This window comes from Lutra lutra, chromosome 5, assembly GCF_902655055.1.
Source record: "Lutra lutra chromosome 5, mLutLut1.2, whole genome shotgun sequence".
In the NCBI taxonomy this organism is placed as follows: Eukaryota; Metazoa; Chordata; class Mammalia; order Carnivora; family Mustelidae; genus Lutra; species Lutra lutra.
The window spans coordinates 67,271,619-67,287,343 of NC_062282.1; the positions used below are offsets into that span (position 1 = coordinate 67,271,619).

Genomic DNA, 15,725 nt, shown 5'->3' on the forward strand with positions numbered 1-15,725 from the left:
GGAAAGCAAGACTTCAGAGTCCGAACCTTCTGTACCTCAACTGCCATTTTCCGTCATGCATTCAGTGTTTGCTGTGTGCCCACTGTGGGGACAGGTCAGGTAACATGCCAAATTCTGTGTGCCCACTGTGGGGACAGGTCAGGTAACATGCCAAATTCTCGCCTTCACGGAACTCGAGGTCTAGAATGGAAGGAAGACATGGGTAAAATGGAGATGCCCAGGCGAAGAATGGGAAAGCAGTCTTCTAGATGTATGGGATAGCCCACGTGATGCCCTTATATTGGCAACACTCAGTTCTTTTCCCAAGTAAAAGAAATCCATTGCTGTTGAGCATGGTAATAAAGAGAGACTAATGACTAGGGGACAGGTTGGGAAGCAGGCGGTGGTCAGGTAACAATGGCCTGTGGGCTGCATTTAGGGCAACTTGATGTCTAGGGTCACAGGGACTCTTTGGATTAGGGGCTCTAGTCCTAAAAACTCCCTCTTCACTCTTTAAAATGTCCTGGTTTAGACAACAAACAACACGGTCACTATAGCTGTGTTAGATAGCACAGATTTTATTCCCAGTGCAGTGGGGAGTTTTTGAAGATATTTAATGAGAATGATAGGAGAGCATCTACTTTTTAGGTGACAAGGCTTGAGTGAGTGCAGAGGCTGCAAAACAGAAGGCCAGCCTGGTTTCCCAGCCTCAGTGTCGGGTAGTGTGGTGATGGTGTGGACGGAGACATGGGGGTGGAGGCCAGCTCTTAGGTCCTAGGGATAAAGAGGATATGGGAAATGAGGGAGGAGTTCCTAGGAATAACTGAGGTTTCTGGTTTAAACAGCTGAGTGGTTGGTGGTACCACTGCTCCAGTGGGGTGATTGAGAGTAAACACAGAGGAACAAAGGACCAGAAAGAACTAAGACACGGTATTTGACAGGTCTAAGTTTGAGATGAAGGCACCCAGTGTTTGCTCAAGGATTGGGAGCAGCTGAGTAGATCTGAGTAGGTCTAAGGAGATCCAAGACGAACCCTTGCCTTTCAAATCAAAACCTTTTTTCTTTTTTTAGGATTTTATTTGTTTATTTGAGAGAGCCTGAAAGAGAGAGCATGAGCAGGGAAAGGGCAGAGGGAGAGGGAGAGAGAGAAGCAGAGTCCCTGCTGAGCAGGAAGCCCAACATTAGGCTCGATCCCAGTACCCTGGGATCATGACCTGAGCTGATGGCAGACACTCCACCAACTGAGCCACCCAGGTATCCCTCAAATCCAAATCTTCTATATCCAAGAAACCATGTTAAATATGGAGTGGTACTTGGGTATTTCTTCACAGCGTGTTCCCTGAATAACGCTTGTGCTGGATGCCTCGTCTTTTGCCTGTGGGCACTTAGTTGCAGCAGAGGAACAAGCCATCCTCCCCATAGGGGTGTGGCTGAGACCTGCCCTTGACAGACTAGGACTTCAGGCCTCAGGGGCTGTGTGCTTTCACTAAGGTACCCAGGCAGTGGGAGAGCTGTTGTGCCATCTCAGCCTCCTCCTCTCCCCCAAATCATTCTCTCTAAGACTGAAAATCCATGGATTGTCTGTGGATGAGAGTCCCTTACCAAAGTTCTGGATGAGGCAGTGGATTCTGCTGTGGGCTGTAGTTACCAGGAAGGGTTTATCTCCACCAGGGGCAGAAGAGACGGTCTTTCACAGCCTTCCGATTGTGAACAGAGCCAGTTTGATTGTTGAGATGTTCCTGTGGTGAGAAGCACATGTGTTTTGCGTGCCACAGAATGTCCTATTGTGTCAGCCTCACTAACGCGTGCCTCCCAGCGCAGCTGATGTGTCCGTTTGCTCCAGCGTGACAGCTGGCTGCCTGGCCAGTCCCTGCGGCAGCTGCCTCAGGTAGAGACAGCTGCTTTGCCAGCAGGTATGGAGAACAGAAACAGGCAAGGAAGGTCCGCTGCTTTTGGAGTTCCTTGGAGATAAAACCCTAGTTCACCACTTTTTGTCGTGCACTGGACAGAGTCGTTCTTTAAACCCTCTCATCTAGGGGACCTATTGCTGAATTAGTGCTTTCAACTTATAAAGATTATAATGAGTTTCAGACAAAAGGAAGCCATTGTAATAGTCTTCCGGTTAGAGCATGATGCCGATTTCACGCTGCATTTCTGTGGTACCAGTCGGGTTTCAGCCAATTAATTAAATCATAGCAAGCCTGGGAACAAAGTTTAAATTATTGTGCATGGAATTACCCACCCATTCATTGCTCATGGCTGAAGCAACATTTGCATGGGCCCTGGGTGTCATGTTCACCCGGGAGTGACTTTCTCCTTTCATCCGTGTCTCTCAGCTGTCACCCCATGTCTGGAGAGTGTGCCTGCAAGCCGGGCTGGTCAGGACTCTACTGCAATGAGACGTGTTCTCCTGGATTCTTCGGGGAAGCTTGCCAGCAGATCTGCAACTGCCAAAATGGGGCTGACTGTGACAGTGTGACCGGGAAGTGCACCTGTGCCCCGGGATTCAAAGTGAGTGGCTCTGGAGGAAGGCGACATGGGGTACGATGAGGAGCATTATGACACCGTGTGCCATATAGGACCTTTCCTCAAGTACAGGGAATGTGCTAAGATCTGTCACATCATTACCTAGAAAGAGAATGAAAAGCACTAATAAGAAACATAAGGAAATACCTTATTGCCTGTGCACCCACCGAACAGAATTTTACCTAGTTTCTAGGATTCCTGAACTACAGGTTAGGAATTTTTGTTTTAAAGGAAAATGAGGAAAAAAATAAAGGAAAATGGGTTAGTCTTGATTATTTTCTCTCCTTTAAAAGAGGACAGGATTAACCAATGAAGATGTTAATAATTATTCCAGAGTGTGAAATGTGGGGTGAGTAGGTAATAAAGACTTAGAGTTGAGGAGATCTTTTACAGGTTTTTCTAACCTATATCACTATTCTTTGGTGGAGCCCTTCATTTAACCTGTGTTAAGTCTCTTCTGTTTTTCTTTTTAGTTATTTTTAAAGATTTTACCTATTTATTTGAGAGGGAGAAAGAGAGAGAGCATGAGCAGGGGGGAGAGGCAGAGAGAGAAGCAGACTCCCGCTGAGCAGGGAGTCAAGGCAGGGTTGATCCCAGGACCCTGGGATCATGACCTGAGCTGAAGGCAGATGCTTAACCGACTGAGCCACCCCAGCACCCCAAGTCTCTTCTGTTTTTAAAGAAGATGACCTCCAGCCATCCTTGATAATCCACTTCTATGTTTTAGGCTTATTGTCAGATAATAAATTGAATCATCTGTAGGTGGTATGTGTTCTGTTGCTTTGCCTCACCCACTAATCATTTTACATATTATTCAAAGAAGGCTAGGAAGCATTGCAATTTAATGTATAGTTTATATTTATGCTTATTTATTTATTGGCTGTAATTGATAGTTTATTGTTCTGTATCTGCTTGTCTGAGCAAGGACAAGGGTTTTTTGTATTTGCTAGGAGGAGAAGCTCATGAAAGCAGCAGGCTTTTTTGAGCCCCATTTAATACTGAATCCTAAACAGGCCAGCTAGCATTGCCCTTGAATCTTTAAAATTTGTATGCTGGGGACATTTAACAATTTTAAAAAAATACAAGTGTTAAAATTAGACAGGGAATATAATTAGCAGTGCCAAGATGTATTTTTGTTTGTTTGTGTTGGCCTTATTTCATGCAGTAAAATTGCATGCCTTTTCCTCTCTGTGCCTGTCTAGGGCATTGACTGCTCTATCCCATGCCCACTGGGGACCTACGGAATAAACTGTTCCTCACTCTGTGGCTGTAAGAACGATGCTTTCTGCTCACCTGTAGATGGGTCTTGTACTTGCAAGGCAGGTAAGTGGGTGAATGAGTCTTTTCTCTGCTCTTCATTCTGTTACCTTCTAAAGTCAAAGGGAAGAAACCTCCACTAGGGTTCTAGCTCCGTCGGTGCCAATGTTCAGCCTCTAATCTCAGCCAGCCCCTCATCCAGGGTGGGCTCTCCTACATTTGTGAGCCAAGGAAAGGGACTCATGTAGGATCTCTGAAGTTGCTGCCAGCTCCCAAAGTCTGGGAGTCTGTGGGCTTTGGGTTAAAGTGAGCAAGCAGACATACAGCCATGTCCCGAAATTGGCCTGGAGTCACACCAAGAAATGCAGCCAAGCGCCAATTTTAGGCAAAGAGCAAAATGTGTCTATCTCTAGCTGCTGCAACAGGCAGGGTCCTGGAAACTCATGTCCATGGCTCACTGGGTTTGCTTTAAAGGTAGGGCTGCTCTTTCAAACACATGCCTTCCTTTAGCCTCCCATATAAATATTTCACTTTCCTGACCAGAGCGACACTCCGCATTCTGCATGGCTTGTCGCCACACCTTAGAGGTGCCCCTGCTCCCTATCTTATCCCAGTAGCCCAGCGGTGCCTCTTGCTCCTGGCGTCTTTGACCGATCATACAGCACAGATGGATTCTGGGTACTTGGGTCGTTGCTGACGGAGGCACCTCTCGGCAGCGCCCCTGCTCTCTGTGCTGGGCCTGGGGGCCCTGATGTGCACCGTTGTTTCCTCCATGCTCTGGCGTTCTTGTCGCTGCAGGCTGGCACGGTGTGGACTGCTCCATCAGCTGTCCCAGCGGCACTTGGGGCTTTAGCTGTAACCTGACCTGCCAGTGCCTCAACGGGGGAGCCTGCAACACCCGCGATGGGACCTGCACCTGTGCACCTGGTTGGCGTGGGGAGAAGTGTGAGCTCCCCTGCCAGGTACGACTGAGCCAGCGCCCCAGCTGGGAAGGCATGGGGGGTTGCTGAGGGCAGAGTGTCTTGCTCACTGCTGCAATGTCCCCAGTGTCAGGCACGCATGTGTGAACCCAACGAAACCCTCAGAAGAACCGAGGTCTTTGAAGTCAAATTGGACATAAGATCAGAAGAGGGATAGACAAGGACATTGGTTAGGTAGCTCTGTGAGAAGCACTCCCTTCTTTTCCTTCATCTCTGCCTGGCTTCCCCACCATGCCTCCCCATCCCCGCCGCCATTCCTATAGCCCCATGTCTCCGTGGCAGCCAGTCAACCACCCAGCCGTCTGCCTGTCAACTCTCCAAATATTGTATCTCCATTATCATGGAAATCCTTCCGTCTCAGAGTGGGAAAGTGGCAGAGGATTGAAAGGGGGTGGTGACCAGTGTCACAGAAATGCTTATTGAGGTGGTGAGAGGTTTAGAAACAGCCCTCTGTTAAACACAAGTGCATCTCAAGTCACAAGAATCTCCAAAGATTTCCCTCTTTCTATGCTGGCTCCACTCCGCTGACCTACTTTGGAGGCAGTCGTCACTGTAAATCTCATACCCTGTCCCACTGCAGGCAGACAGAGGCTGCAAATGGGACACATGTTCTGTGGTAACGTGCTGATTTCCCTTTCTTCCTCTGAAGCCCGTGGCCTGTTTCTTGTCCTCTTTTCCATGACTCTTTCTTCCTATCTCATTTCTTTCCTCCTAAGCCTTTGAGCGTTAGCTCAGTGATGTGCATTCTCGCCCCCAGGAGAGATGGCGAGATGACACTGTGACCCTCAGAACTGGGCCCCTTGTGGTGGGAGCAGTTTTCCCCTGGGCTTCCACTTCATCAAGTACAACCCATTTCCCAACTAGAGAGGATCCCACCCTGGGCTCTCATGTGCCCTCCAAACCCCTGGGAAAGAGTTCAGTTAGCTTTGCTGCCCCTCATCCACCAGTGAACAAATTATCAGTGCTCTGTGACAGGCTTGAAGAGCACCTTTCACTCACAATCTGATGGTAGGTAAACCAAAGCACCTGCCATAATCTTGCTCTGTGTGTGTGTGTGTGTGTGTGTGTGTGTGTGTGTAAGATGCTTTAGAAAATTCACTGAAGTCCACTGCTGGTTTCAGTGGCTCTTATGGTGGCAAAGCCCCAGCAAACATTAGTGGAGCCTAATTTTTTTTATTTTTAAATTTTTTTAGTTTTAGCAAATTGTAGTGAAATGATGATACTCTCATATACCCACCACCTGTTTTATGCTGGTTTTCAGCTTCATTGCCCTGGATAACTATGTACCCCCTGAAGGTTTATAGTGTCCTCCCTCAGTTTGTCAGGACCTGGCATGAAAGGGCAGTGTTGCTAAGTGCAGAGCTTTCCATTCCTTTCCCACAAACTAAACGATTACATGCATGAAGGGTGTCGTCTCTGCTGGACCGAAACGGATGGGCACCTGAAAACATTCAGGCCTGGAAACAGACCGGGGAGGAGTGCGTGCCAGCGAGTACGCCAGCCTTCTTGGGATCTCGAATCAGAATACTCATGTCCTTGACACTTCCTCATGGAAAGGAGGGTATTGACTGGGGAAAGCAACAGAAGATTTTCACTTCTCCTAATGGTTCTTCGTATCACATTGGAAGTTTGCAGAAATGAACTTCAATTAGCGCTATGATTTTCTTTTAATTTTAGAGCTTAATGAGTAGCGTGCCCTACAAGGAACATATTATAAAAATCTTCAGGAGCAAAAGACTATTTCATTATGAGCAGTGACTTATGATAAGACACAAAAGATTCTCTTAATTAAAGAGCATGTTTACATATATTTGTATGTGTGCATATCAGTTGGTTTCACCGTTCATAGGACCAACTGTTACTTTAGACATCAATTACAGTCTGAATGATTTTAAAGCACCACTGCCTGCATTTGGGGAAAGACAGAGATGGCAAGAGGGGATTATAATGTGTGTTGCTAAGAGGCGCTTGGGAGAAGAGGGTCCTAGATCTGAGGTGGCTGACCGAGGTCCCCCTCATCTCTCACTGTGGGTTTCCATGACCTCGTCACTGTCTTCCACACAGGATGGCACGTATGGGCTGAACTGTGCAGAGCGCTGTGACTGTAGCCATGCAGATGGCTGTCACTCCACGACGGGCCACTGCCGCTGCCTCCCTGGATGGTCAGGTGAGCCAGGGACCACTACTTGAAATGGGAAAATGTGCCACCTTATACCCAGTGCTGTTCCTTGCTGCTTTAGAGAAGCACACACAGGTCACCTTTTCAGGGAAGGAGAAATGATAAAACCTCCGGTGAAAACGGTCACATTTTTACCCAAGAGATATCAGCATGAGACCTAGTTCAGTAACTGGGGACATGTGAATGGCTTGAAGGGCCTAGCAAGGCTTCTGTGACATTTTGGAGCACTGAGGAAAGAATGATGGAACGAAACCATAAGAACATAACTAAGTTCATCTTGGTGAGGCAAAAATATTCAGTATTAATATTAATATGGTTAATATGCCATATTAAAATATTCATTGCTAGACATGAAAGTTTTAAAACTTTCTTTTTCTTACAATAATACTTAGGTCATAAAAATTCATAGTATGATCGAGGATCAATTTTGTAGCCACAAGGTGGAGGTTTCTCCTTATTTATAGGGCTTCACGTTTCCAGCTAGGAAGTTTATCAGACTAGAAAATGAACCCTGTTTTTTCTCATGATAAACAGACTCGGGAGAGGGCACTGAATGCTCAGGCAAATTGGGGTCCTGCTTTTTTGTTTCTTTCATGAAGTCAAGCCTATTTTAAAAAATAAAAACAAAACCTTACAAAATGAGTGGAATTTTAAATGCTTATTTAGAAAAATTACAAATGGAAATGCACCAAGAAAGTTATTGAACTTGGGGATGAGTAGACTGGGTCTATTTATGAGTGATTTCTTCTGAAAGTAGAAGAAAATGTTGGCTGCTAATACGCCAATTGAGAGTCGAGTACTGTGAAACTTGGGTGCGTGTTTTAGGTGGTTAAATGAACCCAAACTTCCTTTTAAGATTCTCATTCCTAGTCATTTGTGTATGTGTGTGTTTGGTTGTGTATTTGTATATGTTGTACTTATATCTAAATATATGTGTATCTATATTCAGAAAAGAGAGGGAGATTTGTAGGAAACAACTATTTCCATACTGATGGTGCTTCCCTATCTTCCAAAATGGTTTTTTGACTTACCTTCTTTTTTTTTGTTTGTTTTTGCTTTTTTTTGTTGTTTTGTTTGTATGTTTTTATTTTAACGTGTCTTCTAAAAGAGAAACTGGTAGTAACAAGCCAAGTGTCCTCTGTAGTGATAGTTCATGTTTTGAGAAGATGGGTCTTTCAGAGGAGAATCTTATGCCTCCATGCCAGACATGGGACATTTAGGAAATTATGGAGTCAGGGTGATCTTACCTCTTAGCAAAAAAGCATGAAAATAAGAACAGAGAAATAAAAATAAGTAGTGTTTATTGAAGGGTTACGGCAGGCTTGCAACAACTCTGTGAGATAGAAAATATCATTCTGTCCTTTTTGCAGATGAAGAAACTGAGGCACAGAGAAGTTGAGTGTTGATCAAGGCCCCAGGGTCAGTAAATGGGAGAGACAGGGTTTGCACTAATGCCCTCCCACTGCATCTCCAGCCCCTGTCATGACTGCACAGACTGTGCGCAGACTTCTTCCAAAATGTGCTGAGGGAAAGGACAGTTAGGCTGAGATTCATTCTGAGGATGAATTCATTCATTCATTCATGGATGAGGACTTATGAGAATTACACGAGAGGATTGTGGTGATAAGTGCTGATAAACTGCAACCTCTTCATGTATGTGCACATGTGTGTATGTGTATGTTTAGTGTGTCTATACATACCTAGGGAGAGAGAGAGAGTATATATGCATATGTTTATATGTATGCATTTATATATAAAGAGACAGAGAGGCAGAGGCAGAGAGAGAGAGGAAGATATACCATAGAATCTACCTATTTGTATAGGTGTATACACCTATTTGTATAATCCGGTGGTTTTTAGTATAGTCAAAGAATTGTACAACCATCATCACTATCATTTTTAGAAGACTTCCATCACCTCATAAATAAATTCCAGATGTACTTATTAGCAGTTATTGTCCATTTACCCCCAACTCACCACTAGGCATACTCCCCCGCCCAACCCTAAGCAACCATTAATTTACTTTCTGTCTCTATAGATTTGCCTATTCTGATACTGTATAGATTCATGCAATATGTGGTCTTTGGCTACTGGCTTCCTTCTCTAAGCTTGTTTTCAAGGTTCATTCCTACTGGAGCATTTATCAGTGCTTAATTCCTTTTGACCGCTGACTAATATTCCATGGTATAGGTAGACCACATTTTATTTGCACGTTCATCAGTTAATAGGCATTTAGGTTGTTTCCACTTAATGGCTATTTTGAAAAATCCTGTTAAGGACATTCATGTACAAAGTTTTGTGTGGATGTGTAAGTTTGGAATATAAATTAGGGGTGGAATTGCTGGGTTGTGTGATAACTACAAGTTTAATCTTTTATTTTTATTTTTATTTTTTTTTTGCATCTTAAATTTTTTAATTGAGGTATAGTCAACATACAATATTATATTAGTTTCAGGTGTCCAACATAGTGGTTCGGTAATTCTATATATTACGAAACACTCACCACAATGAATGCAGTTACTACCCGTCATCATACAAAGTTACTAAATTATTACTGACTGTATTCCCATGCTCTACTTTTCATCCCTGTGACTTATTTATTTTATAACTGGAAGTTTGTATTTCTTAATCTCATCTACAACATTTCATCCATCTTCCCACCCCTCTCCCTTCTGGCAACCACTAGAGTGATTCGCTCTCTGTATTTACAGCTCTATTTCTGGGGGTTTTTTGGTGTATTTGTTGTTGTTGTTGATTTGTTTTTATTTTCCACATGTAAGTGTACTCATATAGTATGTGTCTTTCTCTGATTTGTTTCACTTGAGAAAATATCCTCTAGGTCCACCCATATTGTTGCAAAAGGCAAGATTCTATTCTTTTTTTTTTTCAGCATAACAGTATTCATTTTTTTTTAAATATTTTATTTATTTATTTGACAGAGAGAGATCACAAGTAGACGGAGAGGCAGGCAGAGAGAGAGAGACAGAGGGAAGCAGGCTTCTTGCTGAGCAGAGAGCCCGATGTGGGACTCGATCCCAGGACCCTGAGATCATGACCTGAGCCAAAGGCAGCGGCTTAACCCACTGAGCCACCCAGGCGCCCCAGTATTCATTATTTTTGCACCACACCCAGTGCTCCATGCAATCCGTGCCCTCTACAATACCCACCACCTGGTGCCCCCAACCTCCCACCCCCCACCCCTTCAAAATTCTCAGATCGTTTTTCAGAGTCCATAGTCTCTCATGGTTCACCTCCACTTCCAATTTCCCTCAACTCCCTTCTCCTCTCCATCTCCCCTTGTCCTCCATGCTATTTGTTATGCTCCACAAATAAGTGAAACCATATGATAATTGACTCTCTCTGCTTGACTTATTTCACTCAGCATAATCTCTTCCAGTCCTGTCCATGTTGCTACAAAACTTGGGTATTCATCCTTTCTTTTTTCTTTTTTTTTTTTTTTTACAACTTTATAAACATATATTTTTATCCCCAGGGGTACAGGTCTGCGAATTGCCAGGTTTACACACTTCACAGCACTCACCATAGCACATACCCTCCCCAATATCCATAACCCCACCCCCCCCTCTCCCAACCCCCCTCCCCCCATCAACCCTCAGTTTGTTTTGTGAGATTAAGAGTCACTTATGGTTTGTCTCCCTCCCAATCCCATCTTGTTTCATTTATTCTTCTCCTACCCCCTCAACCCCCCATGTTGCATCTCCTCTCCCTCATATCAGGGAGATCATATGATAGTTGTCTTTCTCCGATTGACTTATTTCGCTAAGCATGATACCCTCTAGTTCCATCCACGTCATCGCAAATGGCAAGATTTTGTTTCTTTTGATGGCTGCATAGTATTCCATTGTGTATATATACCACATCTTCTTTATCCATTCATCTGTTGATGGACATCTAAGTTCTTTCCATAGTTTGGCTATTGTAGACATTGCTGCTATAAACATTCGGGTGCACGTGCCCCTTCGGATCACTACGTTTGTATCTTTAGGGTAAATACCCAGCAGTGCAATTGCTGGGTCATAGGGTAGTTCTATTTTCAACATTTTGAGGAACCTCCATGCTGTTTTCCAGAGTGGTTGCACCAGCTTGCATTCCCACCAACAGTGTAGGAGGGTTCCCCTTTCTCCGCATCCTCGCCAGCATCTGTCATTTCCTGACTTGTTAATTTTAGCCATTCTGACTGGTGTGAGGTGATATCTCATGGTGGTTTTGATTTGTATTTCCCTGATGCCGAGTGATATGGAGCACTTTTTCATGTGTCTGTTGGCCATCTGGATGTCTTCTTTGCAGAAATGTCTGTTCATGTCCTCTGCCCATTTCTTGATTGGATTATTTGTTCTTTGGGTGTTGAGTTTGCTAAGTTCTTTATAGATTTTGGACACTAGCCCTTTATCTGATATGTCATTTGCAAATATCTTCTCCCATTCTGTCAGTTGTCTTTTGGTTTTGTTAACTGTTTCCTTTGCTGTGCAGAAGCTTTTGATCTTGATAAAATCCCAATAGTTCATTTTTGCCCTTGCTTCCCTTGCCTTTGGCAAAGTTCCTAGGAACTGCGGCTGAGGTCGAAGAGGTTGCTGCCTGTGTTCTCCTCGAGGATTTTGATGGATTCCTTTCTCACATTGAGATCCTTCATCCATTTTGAGTCTATTTTCGTGTGTGGTGTAAGGAAATGATCCAATTTCATTTTTCTGCATGTGGCTGTCCAATTTTCCCAACACCATTTATTGAAGAGGCTGTCTTTTTTCCATTGGACATTCTTTCCTGCTTTGTCGAAGATGAGTTGACCATAGACTTGAGGGTCTATTTCTGGGCTCTCTATTCTGTTCCATTGATCTATGTGTCTGTTTTTGTGCCTGTACCATGCTGTCTTGATGATGACAGCTTTGTAATAGAGCTTGAAGTCCGGAATTGTGATGCCACCAACTTTGGCATTCTTTTTCAATATTCCTTTGGCTATTCGAGGTCTTTTCTGGTTCCATATAAATTTTAGGATTATTTGTTCCATTTCTTTGAAAAAAGTGGATGGTACTTTGATAGGAATTGCATTAAATGTGTAGATTGCTTTAGGTAGCATAGATATTTTCACAATATTTATTCTTCCAATCCAGGAGCATGGAACATTTTTCCATTTCTTTGTGTCTTCCTCAATTTCTTTCATGAGTACTTTATAGTTTTCTGTGTATAGATTCTTAGTCTCTTTGGTTAGGTTTATTCCTAGGTATCTTATAGTTTTGGGTGCAATTGTAAATGGGATGGACTCCTTAATTTCTCTTTCTTCTGTCTTGTTGTTGATGTAGAGAAATGCAACTGATTTCTGTGCATTGATTTTATATCCTGACACTTAACTGAATTCCCGTACAAGTTCTAGCAGTTTTGGAGTGGAGTCTTTCGGGTTTTCCACATAGAGTATCATATCATCTGCAAAGAGTGATAGTTTGACTTCTTCTTTGCCGATTTGGATGCCTTTAATTTCCTTTTGTTGTCTGATTGCTGAGGCTAGGACTTCTAGTACTATGTTGAATAGCAGTGGTGATAACGGACATCCCTGCCGTGTTCCTGACCTTAGCGGAAAAGCTTTCAGTTTTTCTCCATTGAGAATGATATTTGCAGTGGGTTTTTCATAGATGGCTTTGATAATATTGAAGTATGTGCCGTCTATCCCTACACTTTGAAGAGTTTTGATCAGGAAGGGATGCTGGACTTTGTCAAATGCTTTTTCAGCATCTATGGAGAGTATCATATGATTCTTGTTCTTTCTTTTATTAATGTGTTGTATCACATTGATTGATTTGCGGATGTTGAACCAACCTTGCAGCCCTGGAATAAATCCCACTTGGTCGTGGTGAATAATCCTTTTAATGTACTGTTGAATCCTATTGGCTAGTATTTTGGCGAGAATTTTTGCATCTGTGTTCATCAAGGATATTGGTCTGTAGTTCTCTTTTTTGATGGGATCCTTGTCTGGTTTTGGGATCAAGATGATGCTGGCCTCATAAAATGAGTTTGGAAGTTTTCCTTCTATTTCTATTTTTTGGAACAGTTTCAGGAGAATAGGAATTAGTTCTTCTTTAAATGTTTGGTAGAATTCCCCCGGGAAGCCGTCTGGCCCTGGGTTTTTGTTTGTTTGGAGATTTTTGATGACTGTTTCAATCTCCTTACTGGTTATGGGTCTGTTGAGGCTTTCTATTTCTTCCTGGTTCAGTTGTGGTAGTTTATATGTCTCTAGGAATGCATCCATTTCTTCCAGATTGTCAAATTTGCTGGCGTAGAGTTGCTCATAGTATGTTCTTAAAATTGTCTGTATTTCTTTGGTGTTCGTTGTGATCTCTCCTCTTTCATTCATGATTTTATTTATTTGGGTCCTTTCTCTTTTCTTTTTGATAATTCTGGCCAGGGGTTTATCAATCTTATTAATTCTTTCAAAGAACCAGCTCCTAGTTTCGTTGATTTGTTCTATTGTTTTTTTGGTTTCTATTTCATTGATTTCTGCTCTAATCTTTATGATTTCTCTTCTCCTGCTGGGTTTAGGGTTTCTTTCTTGTTCTTTCTCCAGCTCCTTTAGGTGTAGGGTTAGGTTGTGTACCTGAGACCTTTCTTGTTTCTTGAGAAAGGCTTGTACCGCTATATATTTTCCTCTCAGGACTGCCTTTGTTGTGTCCCACAGATTCTGAACCGTTGTGTTTTCATTATCATTTGTTTCCATACATTTTTTCAATTCTTCTTTAATTTCCTGGTTGACCCATTCATTCTTTAGAAGGATGCTGTTTAGTCTCCATGTATTTGGGTTCTTTCCAAATTTCCTCTTGTTATTGAGTTCTAGCTTTAGAGCATTGTGGTCTGAAAATATGCAGGGAATGATCCCAATCTTTTGATACCGGTTGAGACTTGATTTAGGACCAAGAATGTGATCTATTCTGGAGAATGTTCCATGTGCACTAGAGAAGAATGTGTACTCTGTTGCTTTGGGATGAAATGTTCTGAATATATCTGTGATGTCCATCTGGTCCAGTGTGTCATTTAAGGCCTTGATTTCCTTGTTGATCTTTTGCTTGGATGATCTGTCCATTTCAGTGAGGGGAGTGTTAAAATCCCCTACTATTATTGTATTCTTGTCGATGTGTTTCTTTGATTTTGTTATTAATTGGTTTATATAGTTGGCTGCTCCCACGTTAGGGGCATAGATATTTAAAATTGTTAGATCTTCTTGTTGGACAGTTCCTTTGAGTATGATATAGTGTCCTTCCTCATCTCTTATTATAGTCTTTGGCTTAAAATCTAATTGATCTGATATAAGGATTGCCACTCCTGCTTTCTTCTGATGTCCATTAGCATGGTAAATTCTTTTCCACCCCCTCACTTTAAACCTGGAGGTGTCTTCGGGTTTAAGATGAGTTTCTTGTAGGCAACATATAGATGGGTTTTGTTTTTTTATCCATTCTGATACCCTGTGTCTTTTGATTGGGGCATTTAGCCCATTAACATTCAGGGTAAGTATTGAGAGATATGAATTTAGTGCCATTGTATTGCCTGTAAGGTGACTGTTATTGTATATTGTCTCTGTTTCTTTCTAATCTACTACTTTTAGGGTCTCTCTTTGCTTAGAGGACCCCTTTCAATATTTCCTGTAGCGCTGGTTTGGTATTTGCAAATTCTTTCAGTTTTTGTTTGTCCTGGAAGCTTTTAATCTCTCCTTCTATTTTCAATGATAGCCTAGCTGGATATAGTATTCTTGGCTGTATGTTTTTCTCATTTAGTACTCTGAATATATCATGCCAGCTCTTTCTGGCCTGCCAGGTCTCTGTGGATAAGTCTGCTGCCAATCTAATATTTTTACCATTGTACGTTACAGACTTCTTTTCCCGGGCTGCTTTCAGGATCTTTTCTTTGTCACTAAGACTTGTCAATTTTACTATTAGGTGACGGGGTGTGGACCTATTCTTATTGATTTTGAGGGGGGTTCTCTGAACCTCTTGAATTTTGATGCTTGTTCCCTTTGCCATATTGGGGAAATTCTCTCCAATAATTCTCTCCAACATACCTTCTGCTCCCCTCTCTGTTTCCTCTTCTTCTGGAATCCCAATTATTCTAATGTTGTTTCGTCTTATGGTGTCACTTATCTCTCGAATTGTCCCCTCGTGGTCCAGTAGCTGTTTGTCCCTCTTTTGCTCAGCTTCTTTATTCTCTGTCATTTGGTCTTCTATATTGCTCATTCTTTCTTCTGCCTCATTTATCCTAGCAGTGAGTGCCTCCATTTTTGATTGCACCTCATTAATAGCTTTTTTGATTTCAACTTGGTTAGATTTTAGTTCTTTTATTTCTCCAGAAAGGGCTTTTATATCTCCCGAGAGGGTTGCTTTAATATCTTCCATGCCTTTTTCAAGCCCGGCTAGAACCTTGAGAATCATCATTCTGAACTCTATATCTGACATATTACCAATGTCTGTATTGATTAGGTCCCTAGCCTTTGGTACTGCTTCTTGTTCTTTTTTTTGTTGTGAATTTTTCCGCCTTGTCATTTTGTCCAGATAAGAGTATATGAAGGAGCAAGTAAAATACTAAAAGGGTGGCAACAACCCCAGGAAAATATGCTTTAGCCAAATCAGAAGAGATCCCAAATCGTGAGGGGGGAGAAAGGGGATAAAAAGGGGTTCAGAATGAAAAAAAAAAAAAAAAGAAACTATTAAAAAAAGAAAGCCGATAAAAAATATAAAAAGGAAAAAAAATATATATATATTAGATAAACTTTAAAAAACGTTAAAAAAGAAAACGGTAAAAGTTAAAAAAAT

The 15,725-nt window shown here is 42.4% G+C and overlaps 1 protein-coding gene across 4 annotated transcripts in view; it reads left to right on the plus strand.

The window, feature by feature from the left end:
* Positions 1–15,725, plus strand: part of MEGF10 (multiple EGF like domains 10) — a 218,576-nt gene that overhangs the window by 167,894 nt on the left and 34,957 nt on the right. For all 4 annotated transcript variants that reach the window (XM_047729949.1, XM_047729948.1, XM_047729950.1 and 1 more), the window contains 4 exons: positions 2,316–2,490; positions 3,708–3,828; positions 4,561–4,724; positions 6,807–6,909. In XM_047729949.1, coding sequence (XP_047585905.1) covers positions 2,316–2,490; positions 3,708–3,828; positions 4,561–4,724; positions 6,807–6,909 — 563 coding nt within the window. The remainder of the gene's footprint in view (positions 1–2,315; positions 2,491–3,707; positions 3,829–4,560; positions 4,725–6,806; positions 6,910–15,725) is intronic.